The sequence below is a fragment of the Herpailurus yagouaroundi genome, unplaced genomic scaffold (assembly GCF_014898765.1).
Source record: "Herpailurus yagouaroundi ecotype Mexico unplaced genomic scaffold, PumYag 195, whole genome shotgun sequence".
Lineage (NCBI taxonomy): Eukaryota > Metazoa > Chordata > Mammalia > Carnivora > Felidae > Herpailurus > Herpailurus yagouaroundi.
Genome location: NW_024412426.1, coordinates 18,189,986 through 18,206,534, shown reverse-complemented (window position 1 = coordinate 18,206,534; position 16,549 = coordinate 18,189,986). Strand labels below are relative to the sequence as shown.

Below are 16,549 nucleotides of genomic sequence, written 5' to 3'. Positions count from 1 at the left end.
ACTGCTAGCTTGACTCACTGTCGTTTCCCAGACGGCAGCCCTGCGTCCCTGTGCCACTCGCGCCTTCTCCTTTCTTCACCTTTCAGAGGTTCACTTTGTTGTCGTTGGCTTGTGTTTCCTCCCCAGCCCCCTTGGCCTCTGCTAGTACGTCCAGGTGCTAATGCCCACCTCTGGCTGTCGCTCTTTTCCTGCAGAGGGAGAACCGGAGACTACAGGAGGCCAGCATGAGGCTGGAACAGGAGAACGATGACCTCGCCCATGAACTGGTCACCAGCAAAATTGCTCTGCGAAACGACTTGGATCAGGTAAACTTGGTTGACCTCCCACCGTGACGACCTCCTCAAGGGCGAGGACTGAGTGGCGCCCACCACGGTCCCGCCGGGGCTCACGCTGTGCTTGATACCCACTTGGCTGCCTGTTGGATGGAGGGACGGGCGATGGGGCGGGAGGGGGCAGCTTGTGCTGATGGGAGAGGGCGGAAGACGCGGAGCCTTTGAGAACGGAGGGTTTGGGCTATTTCCAAACAGCATGTGCGACGTATTTTTTTTTTTTATAACTCTCAACTTCTCTGGTGTCTCTTCTCTTCATTGGTACTTTTCCTAAGCCGAGGGCTGGCAGCATAATTACCCAGAGATATCAGTCACCAAGAGTATACGGATGCCCTTCAAACGTTGGAGGGCACTTCTTTTTGTGGAACAAAAAGAATTCTCAGCTACAATAAATATGAAGCTTTTATATGAAGTATGTACATTAAGACGTATGTCTTGTTGGATTGGGAGGCGTTCTAGTGGCTACTAAGGGCCAAGGCCGCCTGGGTGTGAATCCTGGCATTACCGTTTACTAACCCCGTGACCCTGGGCGGTTCGGACCCTGCCTGTGGGTTTTGAATAAGGCAAAGCACTTGAACAGTGTGAGTTCCAAAAATGTTAGCTGTTGCTAGAAGACCTTAAATCGTTCAGCTTCCCTGGTTCTTTCCACCAGTACCGACAGCTTTAGGACTTCCTGTTTTCTACTGCTAGTGTTTTCAACGATAGTTGGCAAGATGGAAGGAGTCTTGTGCAGATTTAAAATTATCCCTCTTTTCTGACTTAAAAAGTGATTACTCCCAACAAATGGTGCCAGGGTCAGAAAAACTGAGCCTTATACTGTTGAACCTGTAAAAAAACAGAGGCGTTACTTGTGTTCTAACTGCTCGTTGACAACATTTAAAATACACACCTAATGATATGAATATGATTAAATGTTTGAGATGGAAGGAGTTTGTTAAATGTTTACAAATCGTCCCTGCCTCAACTCCTTGTTCCCATACTAATTTTGCGGTTCCAAAGTTTCAGCCACAGGAAGATGGGCAATAAGACGACTATTAAGGAAAATCGTGCTAAAGGGGGAGAAGGGGAAGCTGAAGGAATCCACACTAGACAGAGTTTAAAAATAAAACAGAAACTCTGCTGTGGGGACACGGGATGTAGAAGGTAGAAAAGCAGCCTGGTTTGGGGTGGGGGCGGGGTGGCCCCTTTCACCGCAGAACTGCTCAGCCAGCCTGTTGGGAAGTTATTAGAGATGGCGTGAAAAGTGTGTGAGTAGGAGAGCCAGAACCAAAGAAGACAGAGGGCCTCCGTTCCATCAGGGCTATAACCAGCCTGACCTTGGCTGGTACATTTATGTCTTAATGAGACTGTGGTGGTGAGTCAGTACTGTGATGAAATTCTTGTTTCATATTAGCTCTCCTAACAGCCTGACTCACATTTGATTCTGTCATTTTGAATCTTGTATCCATTAATAGTTTTCTTACGATGGATAGCTAAATGAAAAAGCGCTCTAAGCAGTTGGGCTCTGCGGGGATGTGGTGAGATTCACTAGAGAGAGTTGTACGTTGAAAGTTGTGCGGGAAGTGTATTTGATATTCTCTATCAAGCCCTTAAACGGATTAAAAAGTAATGAAATGAAATATCCACTGAGTGTCTACTATGCACCGAGGACTATATTTAGGACTTTCATAGCATTAGCTTATTTAATCTCGCTAATGACTTGACTCCGTCAAGCAGGGATTGTTTTAATCTTGCATTTAAAAATGAGGAAAATGACATATACACTCTGACTTGGAAAAACCATGCTAACAAAACAGAGACCTGATCAGAAATATGTGTGCAAGATTGTTAACTACTGTGTCACTTGGAAGAATAAAAAGTGGAAATAATGCCTATGTCCAATAGAAGGGGAGAATGAAAGTATATCTGTAAAATGTCTTTGGAATTGTTCTTCAAAACAGGGAAGATGATGTTATAATAATATTTTTGTAAAACCATATATTTATCTGTATGTAATGCTTGCATCTAAATAGCAAGGGATATGGCTGGCATGGGACAGTCATGTTAGGAAAGAAAGCTGAAATATATACTTCAAAAGGAAAAAACACAAGAAAATACATCAAAATATTAGTACTAGATATCTCTGGGTGATAAGAGTAAATCTAATTTGGGATGCCTGGGTGGCTCTGTCGGTCAGGTGTCCAACTTCAGCTCATGTCATGATCTCACACTTTGTGAGTTCAGGCCCCACATCTGGCTCTCTGCTGTCAGTACAGAGCCCACTTCAGATCCCCTGTCCCCCCACCTCTCTCTCTCTCTCTCTCTCTGCCCCTCTCCCACTTGGGCTCACATTCTCAAAAATAAAAATTAAAAAAAAAAAGTAAATTTGGGGCACCTGAGTGGCTCAGTCGGTTAAGCATCTGACTTCAGCTCAGGTCATGACTTCGCGGTTTGTGAGTTTGAGCCCCGCCTCGGGCTCTGGGTTGACAGCTCGGAGCCTGGAGCCTGTTTCGGATTCTATGTCTCCTTCTCTCTCTATCTCTCCCCGACTTGTGCTCTGTCTCTCTCTATCAAAAATAAATAAATGTAATAAATTTTTTTAAAAGAGTCAATTTAATTTTTACATTCATCTTTATACATTTTTTTCAGTTGTTTTATCTTTTATAACACCTTAAATACTTAACCACCCTTGGTTAAGTAATAATATGCATTATACCTTTTTAAAAAAATTTTTTTTCATGTTTATTTATTTATTTATTTTGAGAGAGGGCTCGATCAGGGGAGGGGCAGAGAGAGGGGAAGACACAGGATCTGAAGCTGGTTCCAGGCCCTGAGCTGTCAGCACAGAGCCGGATGCGGGGTTGAACTCACAAACTGTGAGATCATGACCTGAGCTGAAGTTGGAGGCTTAACCGACTGAGCCGCCCTGGTGCTCCTATACCTTTTTAATAATCAGAAAAATATATATTACTTAAAAAATATTGCACCACCAAGAAAATCCATTTTGTGGATCAGTCTGGAAAGACTGCTACATGGACACTCCTGAAATAATTGACTATTGAGCACCTGGGTAGATAGCTCATGTCTCTGGGTAGACTCGATACTAGTCCCTGAAGAAAAGATTCCTTGGTTCCTTCATTTTTGCCTCTTTCTCTTATTTCCTCCCTTTTTAAAAGAGTAAGACCTGGCCCCTGCCTGTTGAAACTTATCATCTAAGTGAAAGAATTCAAAAACTGCTATTTCATGCATATTTCCTCCTAACATCTGATTTTGCCGTTTCTGCCTGAGCGGGGTTTATTTGCCTGTCAAAAAGCTGTCTGTGCAGTTTAGGTGTCCTGCCCCCACCCCCCACCCCCAGCCAGGAAGGGCACCAGCCGCACAGAGAAAGCCCAAGCCCCGCCCCCCCTTCACCTGCTTCACCCCATACTTTTCCATTCTCACTTTTATCCAAATCCAATCTCTTCATTAAAATAGCAAAACTTGGGCAGACATTAAACAAACACGAAAGCAGATTGTATTCAAGACAATATGTAAAGCAAACAAGCACTAATTCGGTAATTAGGTGTTCTTTAAAATAAATTATTCCTGGGGCTCCTGGGTGGCTCAGTCGGTTGAGTGTCCGACTTCGGCTCAGATCATGATCTCAAGGCTCGTGAGTTCGAGCCCCGCATCGGGCTCTGTGCTGACAGCTCCGAGCCTGGAACCTGCTTCAGATTCTGGGTCTCCTTCTCTCTCTCTCTGCCCCTCTCCTGCTCATGCTGTCTCTCTCTGTTTCTCAAAAATAAGTAAACATTAAAAAAAAATTTTTTTTAATAAATAAGTAAATAAATTATTCTTTACCCGTGTCATTTTATTTATTTTTTTTATTTATATATGAAATTTATTGTCAAATTGGTTTCCATACAACACCCAGTGCTCATCCCAAAAGGTGCCCTCCTCAATACCCATCACCCATCCTCTCCTCCCTCCCACCCCCCATCAACCCTCAGTTTGCTCTCAGTTCTCAACAGTCTCTTATGCTTTGGCTCTCTCCCACTCTAACCTCTTTTTTTTTTTTTTTTTCAACGTTGTTATTTATTTTTGGGACAGAGAGAGACAGAGCATGAACGGGGGAGGGGCAGAGAGAGAGGGAGACACAGAATCGGAAACAGGCTCCAGGCTCTGAGCCATCAGCCCAGAGCCCGACGCGGGGCTCGAACTCACGGACCGCGAGATCGTGACCTGGCTGAAGTCGGACGCTTAACCGACTGCGCCACCCAGGCGCCCCACCCGTGTCATTTTAGTGCCGGCTTTGGGCACCCTGGACACCTGGGCTCTTCATTTTCTCTCTGACACAGCTTTCTGTTTTGACAACTTGCCCTCCATCAGGCGCTTGAAATATGGACTCCTCAGCGATTAAGGGTGTAGAAAGATACAACATCTCCATTTCAGTTTCTGTCGCTGCCTGCCTTCAAGCCCTTCCTGTCATTTCTTGTTCCCAGGGAACAAACAGAAGAGACATACCCAGTAGAAGACCATGCCTAGTCCTTCTAAACAGAGCAAGTTCCGTGTTAGACCAGAAGATGCATGTAATGGGTGGCAAAGTCTTTTGTTTTGTTTTAAATTGGACAACTGGCTTGGCTTGTTCTTTGAGAAATCGGGTCTGGAAGATCCTCATCCCTGATGAGAGCTGAACCTTTTGGTCAGGTTATTGGTGGACTTGTGATTAAATCACAAGTCCTCTCTTATGTAGGTCATAGAAGCCTTAGGTAGCAAGTAGAAGTCTCCACATCAATAAGGCATTATAAGATGTGGGTAAGCGATTAGAAGACTTAATAGTGACAATAATCTTAACAAATTATGGTGAAGGTTTTACAGTTTGAGTTCAAAGATAGAATTTGAGTATCTGTTTAGTATTACGTCCCTTGAGATTCATTTAACATTAAGGATGACTTCTACTCAAGTATAGAAGTAGGCCGTACAAAGACCCAGAAGACTGCTTGTGGAAGGAGAACCAAGTTTTTTCAGATATGGTCCTTTCCTGATGAGCAGCAGAATCTCTCTGACTTTACTATTTAACATAGAGGAGAGACTCTGGATGAAGCTTCCTGGAGAATTCTGGCACTCCTCTCACATGGGACCCTCAGCAATTTCTGCAGATGTTGGAAATATTCCTTTAGTGTTCCAAAACTATAAAATTAAATGTCTAGGTATGGTGTACAATTTAAGAACCTTAAATGTCCAGATAGCATTGACTATTCGGAAATTTACAAAAGGCTAAAAATTGGGGGTGAATCTCTTTAAGAAACCAAACTTAGAATAACATTCACTTTAGAGTGTCATGATGTATATTCTCTTCACAAAATGGAAATTGCTGGGGCTACCGGAAGAGGATCCTTCTTTAGTAGGAGGGCTCTTGCTCAGAAATTCTGGGGTAGAACTTGAGCCAGTGGGTTGAAGTTATAGGGAGCTAGATCTTGGTTAGATTTTCAAGAACATGAAAATGGCCTGTATGGCTGTTCTTCATTCGCTGCTCTGTGACCCTCCATCAGAGACTCGGGGGAGGTGCTCCCTGCTTTGACTACAGTCATCTGGCTGGCTGCTCTAGAATTCGCTGTTTTGAATTTCTATAATCTACATGAGATCTCTTATAATTTATGAAGACTTAACTTGCAGCATGTATTTTGCCCACCTCTAATTTTAGGATGTTCTTTCGCTGTGTAGATTTCCTCTATAAAATCCAGTGTTATCAGAACAGATTTTAAAGTCTTTAAAAGGGATTTTTTCACCTCAGCTACCCAATAGATGCAAATTATCTGAACACCGAACTGTAACCGTTAGAATATGGGGACATCAGGAACTGGAAGACAGAACAGAGAAGCTGGAATGCCAGGACCCAGCAGACGGTGCTGGCCTGGCCATCTGGACGTGTGGGCGATACGGTGAAACACAGACACAAGGCCACCTGGCCAGTTTTCACAATTACTTGGATAATGTTTTGCTGTTGTCAGCCAGGGATGGCTTCTTCAAATAGCTGCCTCTCCTCTGCATCTGCGGTTTCCTCTACTGAACTCATCCTGTGGCCCTCCACCACCTCCACTCCACACAGTAGCTTCAACAGTGACTTGAATGCCACATCCGTTCACTCACCAAATACTTCCGGAGCCCCTCCCCTACCTGGGGCTGGCCTTGCTGCTGAGGAAATAGCCAGGAGCGAAAGAGACGTGGTTCCTGCCTTCCAGGGCTGAAAGTCTGCTGGGCAGTACAAATAAATCATACATGCATCTTGTTATTACAGATTGTGCTAAGTGCGATCAAGGGAAGTTGGAGAGATTTGAGCAGAGGAACTGATTTAGATGGGGGGTGAGAAGCTGATTGAGATGAGGATGAGTGGGGCAGGGCTCAGGTCTCGTTTTACTGCAGATATGAACTTGGAGCTGAGACCTCAAGGGTGAGGTGAGGGTCCAGAGTATGCAGTAGGCACCTGTTAACTAAGTTCAATGCACGCACAGTGCTTTCCTGGTTAACTGGACTCTGTATCCAAGTTAAAACCGGAGTATTGTCTCTGAGCTTTTCTTGACCGTTCTAGAAACTTGGTCTTTTCCGTTTGCATTCCTGGTCCATACATCATTTTTCCTCATGGCTATCTCTGTCATGGGTTTTTGGTCTTAATTTCTCCTTGCTGTACTCACTGTCCTGTGGGAGTAGCCTTGTGAACCATTTTACCTCCGCTGGTCTTTGAATTTTCTCACCTAACTGTTGTCCATGGATCAGCCCGTCTCCTCTCTGAGCCCACCCCCAACCCCCTTGCACTAATAGCCAGAAGCTTCCATAGGAGGTTCCATCCAGTCCATCTACATAGTCTCAGAGCGGGTGCTGTTGTGACATCTGAAAACGTGCAAGAAGCATTTAGAAAGTGCCTGCACTTTGGTGCCATCCAACTCAGAATTCAGATCGTGGCTCTGATATTAGATGTCTGCCCCAGTCAGGTTATTTGCTCCCTCCAGACTTCCCTGTCATTATCTGTAAGATAATTCTTGCTGTGAGAATCAGAGATGGCGTGTGCCAAGCGCCTGCTGTATCGTTGGCATTCAGTGAGAGCAGCCACCCCCGGGTGAGCTAGGAGGGGAGAAACGGCTTTTGGTAGTGACGCAACAGTCGTAACTAGAGATTAGGTTCGGAGGAAGTACACGCACGCTTCCTTCACCTTCTTTACCAGTGTGATGTGCTCTGATTTGCAGGCAGAAGACAAGGCGGATGTGTTGAATAAGGAGCTCCTCCTGACCAAACAGAGGCTGGTGGAGGCTGAAGAGGAGAAGAGGAAGCAAGAGGAAGAGACTGCACAGGTAAAAGGCAGAGGTGGGCTGTTTCTTCACCCGGGAGGATCGGCCCGTGGAGCTGATGAATACAATAAGCAGGAAGTAAAATGACACTTACTCTAAATCAAGGGCCACCTTGAAGCAGTACATGTGAGTAGCGTGGGTCTCGACATTTCTTTTGAAGGGCGCTAGAAGACGAGGCCGCGTTTCTACCCTCCAACAGCTCTTAGGAATCTGCCTTGACTCAGATGTCTGGCGAGAGTGTTAAGCTTCCTCTAAGTTTAGTAACTTGGTATTGCGATCCAAGAGCCTTGACGAATCCGCAAAGTTTGTGTCGTGTCTCCAAGGTAATTGACTTCAGCAGTATTTTAGGAGGATTATGAAGCGGAAAGCCCACAGAGATCTCTGCTGCAAGCTGTCTCAGTCAGTCACGCCCGATTTTCCTGATTCATGCCTTAGAAGAACGTTCCTGGCAGAGCTCTCAACCCTTACTCCCCGGGGGGAATAGAAAAAGCAGCTCTTTGGGAACCAGCCTTGTTGTTAGCACCCTCCAGTCATCGTACGAGTTGTGAGGCTGTTCAGCTGCAAGACGCCACCGTGGCAAAGGCGTTCCACATAAGTGACAGGAGGGGCCTCTCCACCCAAAGAGTTGAGGCTGCAGGCTTCCCTAAGAAAGAGCAGGCCCGCTTCACCAATGTCCTCCGTCTGTCAGTCCCAGCCAGGCGGGATTAACTCACTTATTTTAATGAGTTTCATTCTAAGACATCAATAACACTAAATATAAAACAGAACATAAAGCGTTTCAAAGACCTGCATCCAAGTAGAAGAATTCCACTTAAGTTTCTGATGAATGGATGCATCCTTTAGCACCTTCCAGGGTTTATAAAAAGTGTTTCATGATTTTTTTTTTTAATGATGAAATGACTCTTGGCATTTAGTGTGGACCAAGATTTTTTTCCCACTCAAAAATTTTCAGGAGCTGATTATCCAGTTTGAACTAGGCGTTTTGATGGGTTTTGTGTTTTTCTTTACCTCCTGCCTTTTGGGGACCCAATTCAGTACTTTGGGTAAAGAATGAAGCTATTGGCAAATTAATTATTCTTTTAAGTTTATTTATTTATTTTGAGAGAGAGCAGGAGGGGCAGAGAGAGAGAATCCTAAGCAGGCTCCACATTGTCAGTGCAGAGCCCGAAGTGGGGCTTGAACTCATAAACTATGCGATTGTGACCTGAGCCGAGATTAGAAGTTGGATACTTAACTGACTGAGCCATCCAGGCGCCCCTGCAAATTAATTAGTTTAATCCATACGTCTTCCCTCCCCTTGATGTGTGTGTGTGTGTGTGTGTGTGTGTGTGTGTGCGCGCGCGCGCGCGCATATATCCTGTGTTAATCATTATAGTGCCTTTGTGAGATAGCAATTATGCTCTTCATGTGTCAGATAAGGAAACCATAGTTTCGAGAATTAAGTGACACTTGCTCAAAGCCCCTCAGCTTTCTAAGTCTGTCCTGAAGTCAGTGGGGCCTTACTGTAGGAAGGGAGGAGGGTGTGACTTACATTCTTAAATTATGTAAGACAGAGAACAGAGACGAATACAAACAACTAAGTTTGAATCAATATAACCCACAAATTGCTTTTAGAATTTAAGAACATAGCAAATATGAAGAAATCTGGAAAGCATCTGACAATAAGGAGTCCAGTTATAAATCGCAATCATGTGCGAATTAGCAAATACGGAGCACACCCCATTCATAACTGGGAGGCTGCCAAACAGAATTTATCCATTTATTCTGTTATGTGCTTAAAGATTAACCAGAGTGTTTTGTGTTTGGTTGTTTGGCCAACACCTGGGAAGAACTGAACGCTTCCTTTTTTTCTGGTGGCATGTGTGCTTTCTCACCACCTCCCTTCCCCGACCCTAGAATCCCGGAGCTGCTGGGCTACAAAAATAAGTGTGGTTTTCAGTTTAGCACCCAGAGTTGAGCATTTCTGCGACTGTAATAAGTACCCGCATTGTGTGTCAAGCTAGCTCCTTCTGCAGTCACTGTTCAGTCCCTGAACCTCCTGACCTCAAGAGCTCTTACCTTCCTCCAGGTTTCTCTGACTCCAGCCTCAAAAACTTCCTGTTGGCACCTTCAGAGAGACAACAGTAGTGATAGGAGGGGGCTGGGAATGGAAAGGCCCAAAATGCTGCTTCAGTAATTTCTTTTTTTTTTTTAACTTTTTTTTAATGTTTATTTTTGAGAGAGAGAGACAGAGTACTAGTGGGGAAGGGCTGGGGGGGGGGGAGAGAGAGAGAGAGAGGGAGACACAGAATCCAAAGCCAGTTCCACCTCTGAGCCATCAGCACAGACCCCGACGTGGAGCTTGAACTCACAAACCGTGAGCTCATGAAGTCGGACACTCAACTGACTGAGCCACCCACGTGCCCTTCAGTAATTTCTTACCTAGCAGTAAGATTATGTGCAACGTTGCCCTGATGTTTTGTTTTAGACTCTTCATAAGAATAAAGATAGCTTCAGAAGGGACACTTATTTAATAATATAATATAATTTATATAAATAATATATTTATATTATATAATATATTATATATATAATTTATATTATATAATATATTATATAAATAATATATTATATAAATAATATATTTATAAAGTAAGTGGTAAGCACAAGCAGCTCTATGATGGGGTTGCTCATATGTCTTACACATTACAGGAAAGAAATATTTCTGCATCTCTGGACATGATTAGGCTTTTCGAATGCTCGAGAAATAGCTTCAGTGAGGAAAATTTATCTAGTTGTAGTTGTTAACGTTGGCATTGACCAAACCGGGCCGACTTAAGTATAGGTGTTTGTGGAAATTGATGAGGACTTTGAGTCTTGATGTTTTGCATCCTCCCTCTCTCTAGCTGAAAGAAGTCTTTCGGAAACAGCTGGAGAAGGCAGAATATGAAATAAAGAAGACCACCGCGATCATAGCTGAGTATAAGCAGGTAGTGTGCTACTGTGGCTCATGTTGCTATAAAAGTGATTTTTCTTATTGTTTCTCTTTGGGTAAAAAAACATTTTTTTGTTTTTAGAGTTTCCAGAATAGTGACTGCGTACATTCATTACACTGGGTGGCTTACTTTCTCCGCTGAAATAGACAGTGAGCTGACATGCTTGCTGATAACATGGGAGGTTTAACTGAACAGAACAATCTGTTGGCTGTTTACGATGTTTGGCAGATTCAGAGGAACAGGAAACTGGATTATTACCATTGGGATCCCATCTCTGCCCTACTCAGAAGATGATTTCAAATAGACCTCCCCAGTAACATTTGCCTCTTTGCAGAGGACTAAGGTTTAGCCATCCCTCATCCCACACGGCTCTGTGGCCTAACCCAACCGTGGCCAATGCTAGCAGGAGACATTCTGTTGGGAACCTTTGATCTCTTAGTGGAGGGTTTGCTCTCCTTGAGGATGCATCTGGCCCTGACCCCATCGCCAGAATGCTTCCAGAAAGCCCTCTTTCCAGCTTGCGTGGTATCATCTCGTGCCTGCTGCTCATGCCTAGCACACGGCAAGGACTCCACATTGCCGAGAAAGCCTCGAGTGGACTGCTGAAGTTCCAGTGTTCCAGAATCAAGGCACCGTATTGTGCCACCTCCTCAGCTTAAGAATTTCTCTGGGGTCTCTTGCCTCATATGGGAGTTTGAAGTCTGATTCTTACTCTTTTTTATTAACATGTGTTTTTCTGCTTAGAAATGAAATTTCTGTTCCTCATGGAAAATTGAGAAAGTGTAGAAAAGCACAAAGAAACCCTCCCCCCTTAACCTTGCCGATTAGAAATAATCACTGTAATATACTGAATATGCATTGCTGCTATGTAAATAAAAATGTGAGTTATGTCATCCATGCTGATATTTACAACTAGTGCACTTCATATATTATGAACGTCTTTTCAGAAGGGTTCCTCTCCTTTGTGGAAGATTGCTTAGAAATAAGGCTTCAGAGCTGTCTTACTCTCTTTTATGATAATCAATATATGTTTATTTAATGTCTGCTATCTGAGAGGCTTGATTCTTTGGGGGAATAAAAGAGGAGTTAATTCAATTTCTCCCCTTTAGATGCTGCTCTTGTAACAGGAAGATAACACCTGTGCACAAATAAGAGAAAAGGGAACTTACTGACCATGGGAAATGAAACCCTTCCTGGAGGAGGGTTGATTTGAGCGGTGCTTCGAAGGCGAGGCAAGATTTGGGTGTGCGGAGGCAGAGGAGGATAGAAATGGGGAACAGAGGACACACGCAAAGCCACAGAGATAGGTTAGCGAACAGAAATAGTTTTGTTTTGTCAAGAGTTTCAAGTACAGAAAAGATGTAAAGGTGAGTTGGGTCCCAGTTCAAGGAGGGTTCTTCAGCTAGACTGAGGAGCTTGGATTTTATTCTGTTTATAGTAGGAATGTTTGAGCAAGAAAGTGGCATGATGGGGGAAATACGGGTGGCACTAATCTGTCCCAGTGAGAAATGTGAAACCAATGGGGAGTCCCACAAGCAAAGATATGGACCAGTAAGAGGCTAACAGCAGAGGCCAGGTGAGAAAATACAGGGCCCTGAACTAAAATAAGTAGTAATGAAAATGGAGAAGAGGAATGTAGTCATTTCTTGCGAGACCAGGGAAAACACCGATCCCTAGATTTTCTGATTGGATAACTAGGAGAAGGGATGGGTAGACATTAGCCAATACGAGGAACATTAAAGACCATGCGCTATGGAACTTGCCATCACTGCAAATGGGTTTTTTTCCATCCCCACATTAGGCCATGGGTGGCCGCCATATGTAGCACTCTTCAAAATAGTAATCTTTGGGACTGTTCTCGAATATTATCTGGCAGGCACTACCAGTCATGTAAAGGCAACGGACCCATCTGTCTGAAGATAATTAGGACATAAAACATAATCCAAAAGCATTCTATAGTTGGAATTGGCTATTATTGTCCTTATTATGGAATCTTCGGGGTTATTTGAAAGGGTTTCTGGTTTGCCAAAATTACTGGGGAGACTGCTTCTTTTTCACATCAGCTGATACAGCCCTAGTCATCATTTACAGGCTGAGAGCTGGAGAAATCAGAAACTGAACGCAACAAGCAGGCCCTGCTCTCTAGAGCCATTTTTTGAGTAGACTGGGATTTTTTTAAAAAAATCTGTTTTGATAATAGAAGTAGATCTTTTATGTTTTTAGTTCAAGTTGCACTTTAAAATTTGACATCCTCTAACGTTTTTTACTCCATTTTTTCAAAAATAAAAGATTCATATGTTACTCAAGGAATTTGAACTTCTAGTATTTTTTTTTTAAGCAAATGGCTCATTTGTTTGTTTGTCTGGTTGGTGTTAGCTTTGAAAGCACTGATTTCTACCTGTTCCTAGTACTTCTTGTTAGCACCTTCTTTCAGAATCAATAATGATGAGATTTTCTTTAATGAGCACTTACCATAGGCCAGGTGCTATACTGAATCTTTTACCTACATTTTTCCCCATTGATTATCACAGCACGGCACTTAGTGTTGAGGAGAGAACTGAAGCTTAGATTCGTGAGTTTGCCCAAGGAGAGTACTAGAGCTGGACCTCAGGCTTTTTATTTCACTCCGTGTTGCCAAACCACGAGATCAGAATTTTAGTCTTTATTAATTTCTGGTCATTCTAACTGTTTTATCCCCTTTGCCACGTTTTAGGGAAACTCTGGTAATTGAAAACAGAGACTCTCTGTGTGACTGTAGACACAAGCAGTTTCTGGTCCAGCATTCTTTTCATCAGACTTCCAGAATGGTACCTTGCACAGAACTGACACTCAGCAAAGATGCCATAGGTTGATTCCAAAATAGGACAGGAATCCACTGGAACTAGTCACAGATTTGGCTAGTGACAGAAATCAAAATACCCCACGTGTTTTTCCTCTAATTAAGACTAAGATAGGCTTTACACACAGAACACTGTCAGGCTTTCTGATGCGCATTTGCATTTGTGGGGCTGCTCTTTTGCTCAATCTCCTTAGCATCGTCCGAGAAGCGAGAGTAATTCATATGAGTTGATAAACAGTCATGTGCCCGTGCTGTGCAAGAGTCGGTCTACTTTCCAGTAAAGAAACTCTTTTCTTTTCTTCAGATCTGCTCCCAGTTAAGTACCAGACTGGAGAAACAGCAAACAGCCAGCAAGGAGGAGCTGGAAGTGGTAAAGGTGAGGAAGAATGAAACAGATCTCTGGTATTTCTTCCAAATTCACACAGTCTTTAGTCCCGGATAGGACATCCCAGCCCGTGAGGATGCCCCACGGGCAGGACAGTTTGTGAGACGTCACACCCACCCTGCCCCTCTCGTTGTTTCAAAGGATTTAGGAATTGTGGGAAGCAGCATCTGTCTCTGACTGGGGCGTGATCCTCTTCCCAGCCAGCAGAAAGGTTGCATCCCCATAAATCTTAGGGCTTGTCAGAGGCAGGTGGTAAGGGCTTTAGCCTTGTCCCAAGAGGCCCCTGAGCATTCTGGGACGGTAGACACCTGGGAGGCCTCTGCAGCCTGCATCCCACCTGTGCCTGAATCGATGTGGCTTCGGGGTGCAACCCAGGAGGATCATCCCATTGCTCTCCACCAGTTTTTAGAGGGTTGTTTTTAAAGAAAACCAATGGCATTTCTTTATATGCTGCCCCCTGGCGGTAAAACTCCTTTTGTTGATTATGTGAAAATAGCAATTGCTTATTCCATAGAAACCACAGTAAACCACGTGAATTGGTCTTCTTAAGAGGCAGTGTGGGCACACCCAGCTCTTGTGATCTGTGTTACAGAAACCTGACAGAGTTGTCTTTGAATATATTCAGGTTTCATGCTAGTGAATAAATGCATTCATTTAACAACTTGGACAAGTTATTTACCTCTCGAAGCTTTATTTTGTATCCTGTAAAATAGACATAACATTACCTGCCTCATTAGGTTATTTTGCAGATTAAATAACATATATAAAGTGCTTAGCTTAGTAGTTGGCATACAGCAGATACATATTTTTATAAGTTTATAACCTGAAAATCTGAGACATGAGAACTGAAATATGAACCTTGTTCTGACTTTGTATTCCAAACGTGTTTTTTTCTTAAACATTCTGAGATTATTAGTGACTATAAAGCTGGTCATCTCCCCGCCCAAACCCTAGAATTCGGGGCTCATACCTTTGCTCTCTGGTCCACCTTTACCCCTCTTCGTACTTAGCCTTTATCATTCTTTTTACACTGACCAACACTCAGTTGATGAAGTGCCTTGGCATAAAAGGGTTAACCATCCTGAACTAAAATCTTTGTGGAAATAGAAATGAAATGGATTTACGTGGATACTCGAGGTTTTATTGAGCATCCAACTATGTGCACAGCTATTAGACTTCTATTATTTTATGGAGATTATGTATAACAAGAAGCCTAGAATTTTCCTGCAGGAGCAAGTTATACATATGCACATGAAACCTTTAGGAAATAGTTCAAAAGCATATAAGTCAGCATTGAGTTGGATGACAATCCGGGTTGTAGAGAAAGCAAAATCATAAGAACTACAGACCAGAGATGACTTTATGGAGGAGGTTGGACTGAAGCAGGATGGGTAGAATTCTGTTAGAAGGATTTAAAAAAGACATTCTGGGGCACCTGGGTGGCTCAGTCGGTTAAGCATCCGACTTTGGCTCAGGTCATGATCTCATGGTTCACAGGTTCAAGCCCTGTATCGGGCTCTGTGCTGACAGATGAGAGCCTGGAGCCTGCTTTGGATTCTGTGTCTCCCTGTCTCTCTGCCCCTCCCCTGCTTGCATTGCCTGCCTCTCTCTCTCTCTCTCTCTCTCTCTCTCTCTCTCTTTCTCACACACACACACAAATAAATAAACATTAAAAATAAAAAAAATTTTTTTAATGACATTCTGGAAAAAACTGTTATTGAAGACCCAGAAATTGGAATGAGCATTTTGGTATTTCATCAAGGAGACTGTGATTAGAGTATGTACGAAGGAATAGAGGGAAATACTGAATAAGGAGGTAGGGTTATCTAATGAGAGGCCATGATATTTGGGAAGAGGAATTTGAACTTGTTTTAGCTGAATAAAGAATAACTAACACCTATTAAACACTTACTGTGTGTACTGTTCCAAGGATTTCCCCATTTAATCCTCACAGCTTCTGAGAAGGTAGATACTATTATATCTTCTTTTTAATGATTTACCATGTCTTGTTTTTATTGATGATTACTAAAATAGGTAATTCATGATCTCAAGGTCACTTAGCTGGTAAACAGTAATGCCAGGATTTGAACCCAGGGAGTGGGACTCTACTCTCCACACCCTTAGTCATTTCCATACTACATCCTGTTTCATCAGAGCTACTTTTCGTTTCGTTTGGCGCGATGCAGCAGCTTTTGATTTTTCCATCCTCCCATGACACCGTTCCCCCTTCAGATAATCCTCTACTCTGTGATCAGAATGAGCATTCCCCAGTGTATATTTGTCTCTGTGCATCAGTTTAGACTTAGATTGGCCACATATAGGAAACCCAAATCAACATTGGCTTAAACATAGAAGATGTTGATTCTCTCATGTAAAAATAAGTCTAGGGCTAGAAAGATCCTTGGTTTCATCAGCAGCCCAAGCTCATTAGTTATTAGTGACCCACATCCACAGCATTAGTGACCTTCCATCCTCACGGTGACCTAAAAGTCAAACCTGTCAACTGGAGTTTCTTCCATCACACCCACATTCCATGGTAGACTGTTAGGCTGGAAGGAGATGCGACGGTAGGAGGGCCCAGCTCCAGCAGGGTGAGCTCTGAGTAGCTTCCTTAAGCTCCCTACCACACTTCCTTCCGCTCACATATCAGAACTTAATTTCATGGGCACACCTTGCCTCAGAGGAGTCTGGAAAATGGCACCTTGTAACTGGGCAAACTG

The 16,549-nt window shown here is 43.4% G+C and overlaps 1 protein-coding gene across 12 annotated transcripts in view; it reads left to right on the top strand.

The window, feature by feature from the left end:
- Positions 1–16,549, top strand: part of RABGAP1L (RAB GTPase activating protein 1 like) — an 802,606-nt gene that overhangs the window by 778,229 nt on the left and 7,828 nt on the right. For all 12 annotated transcript variants that reach the window (XM_040446724.1, XM_040446725.1, XM_040446723.1 and 9 more), the window contains 4 exons: positions 195–305; positions 7,529–7,633; positions 10,516–10,599; positions 13,749–13,820. In XM_040446724.1, the coding sequence (XP_040302658.1) occupies positions 195–305; positions 7,529–7,633; positions 10,516–10,599; positions 13,749–13,820 (372 nt within the window). The remainder of the gene's footprint in view (positions 1–194; positions 306–7,528; positions 7,634–10,515; positions 10,600–13,748; positions 13,821–16,549) is intronic.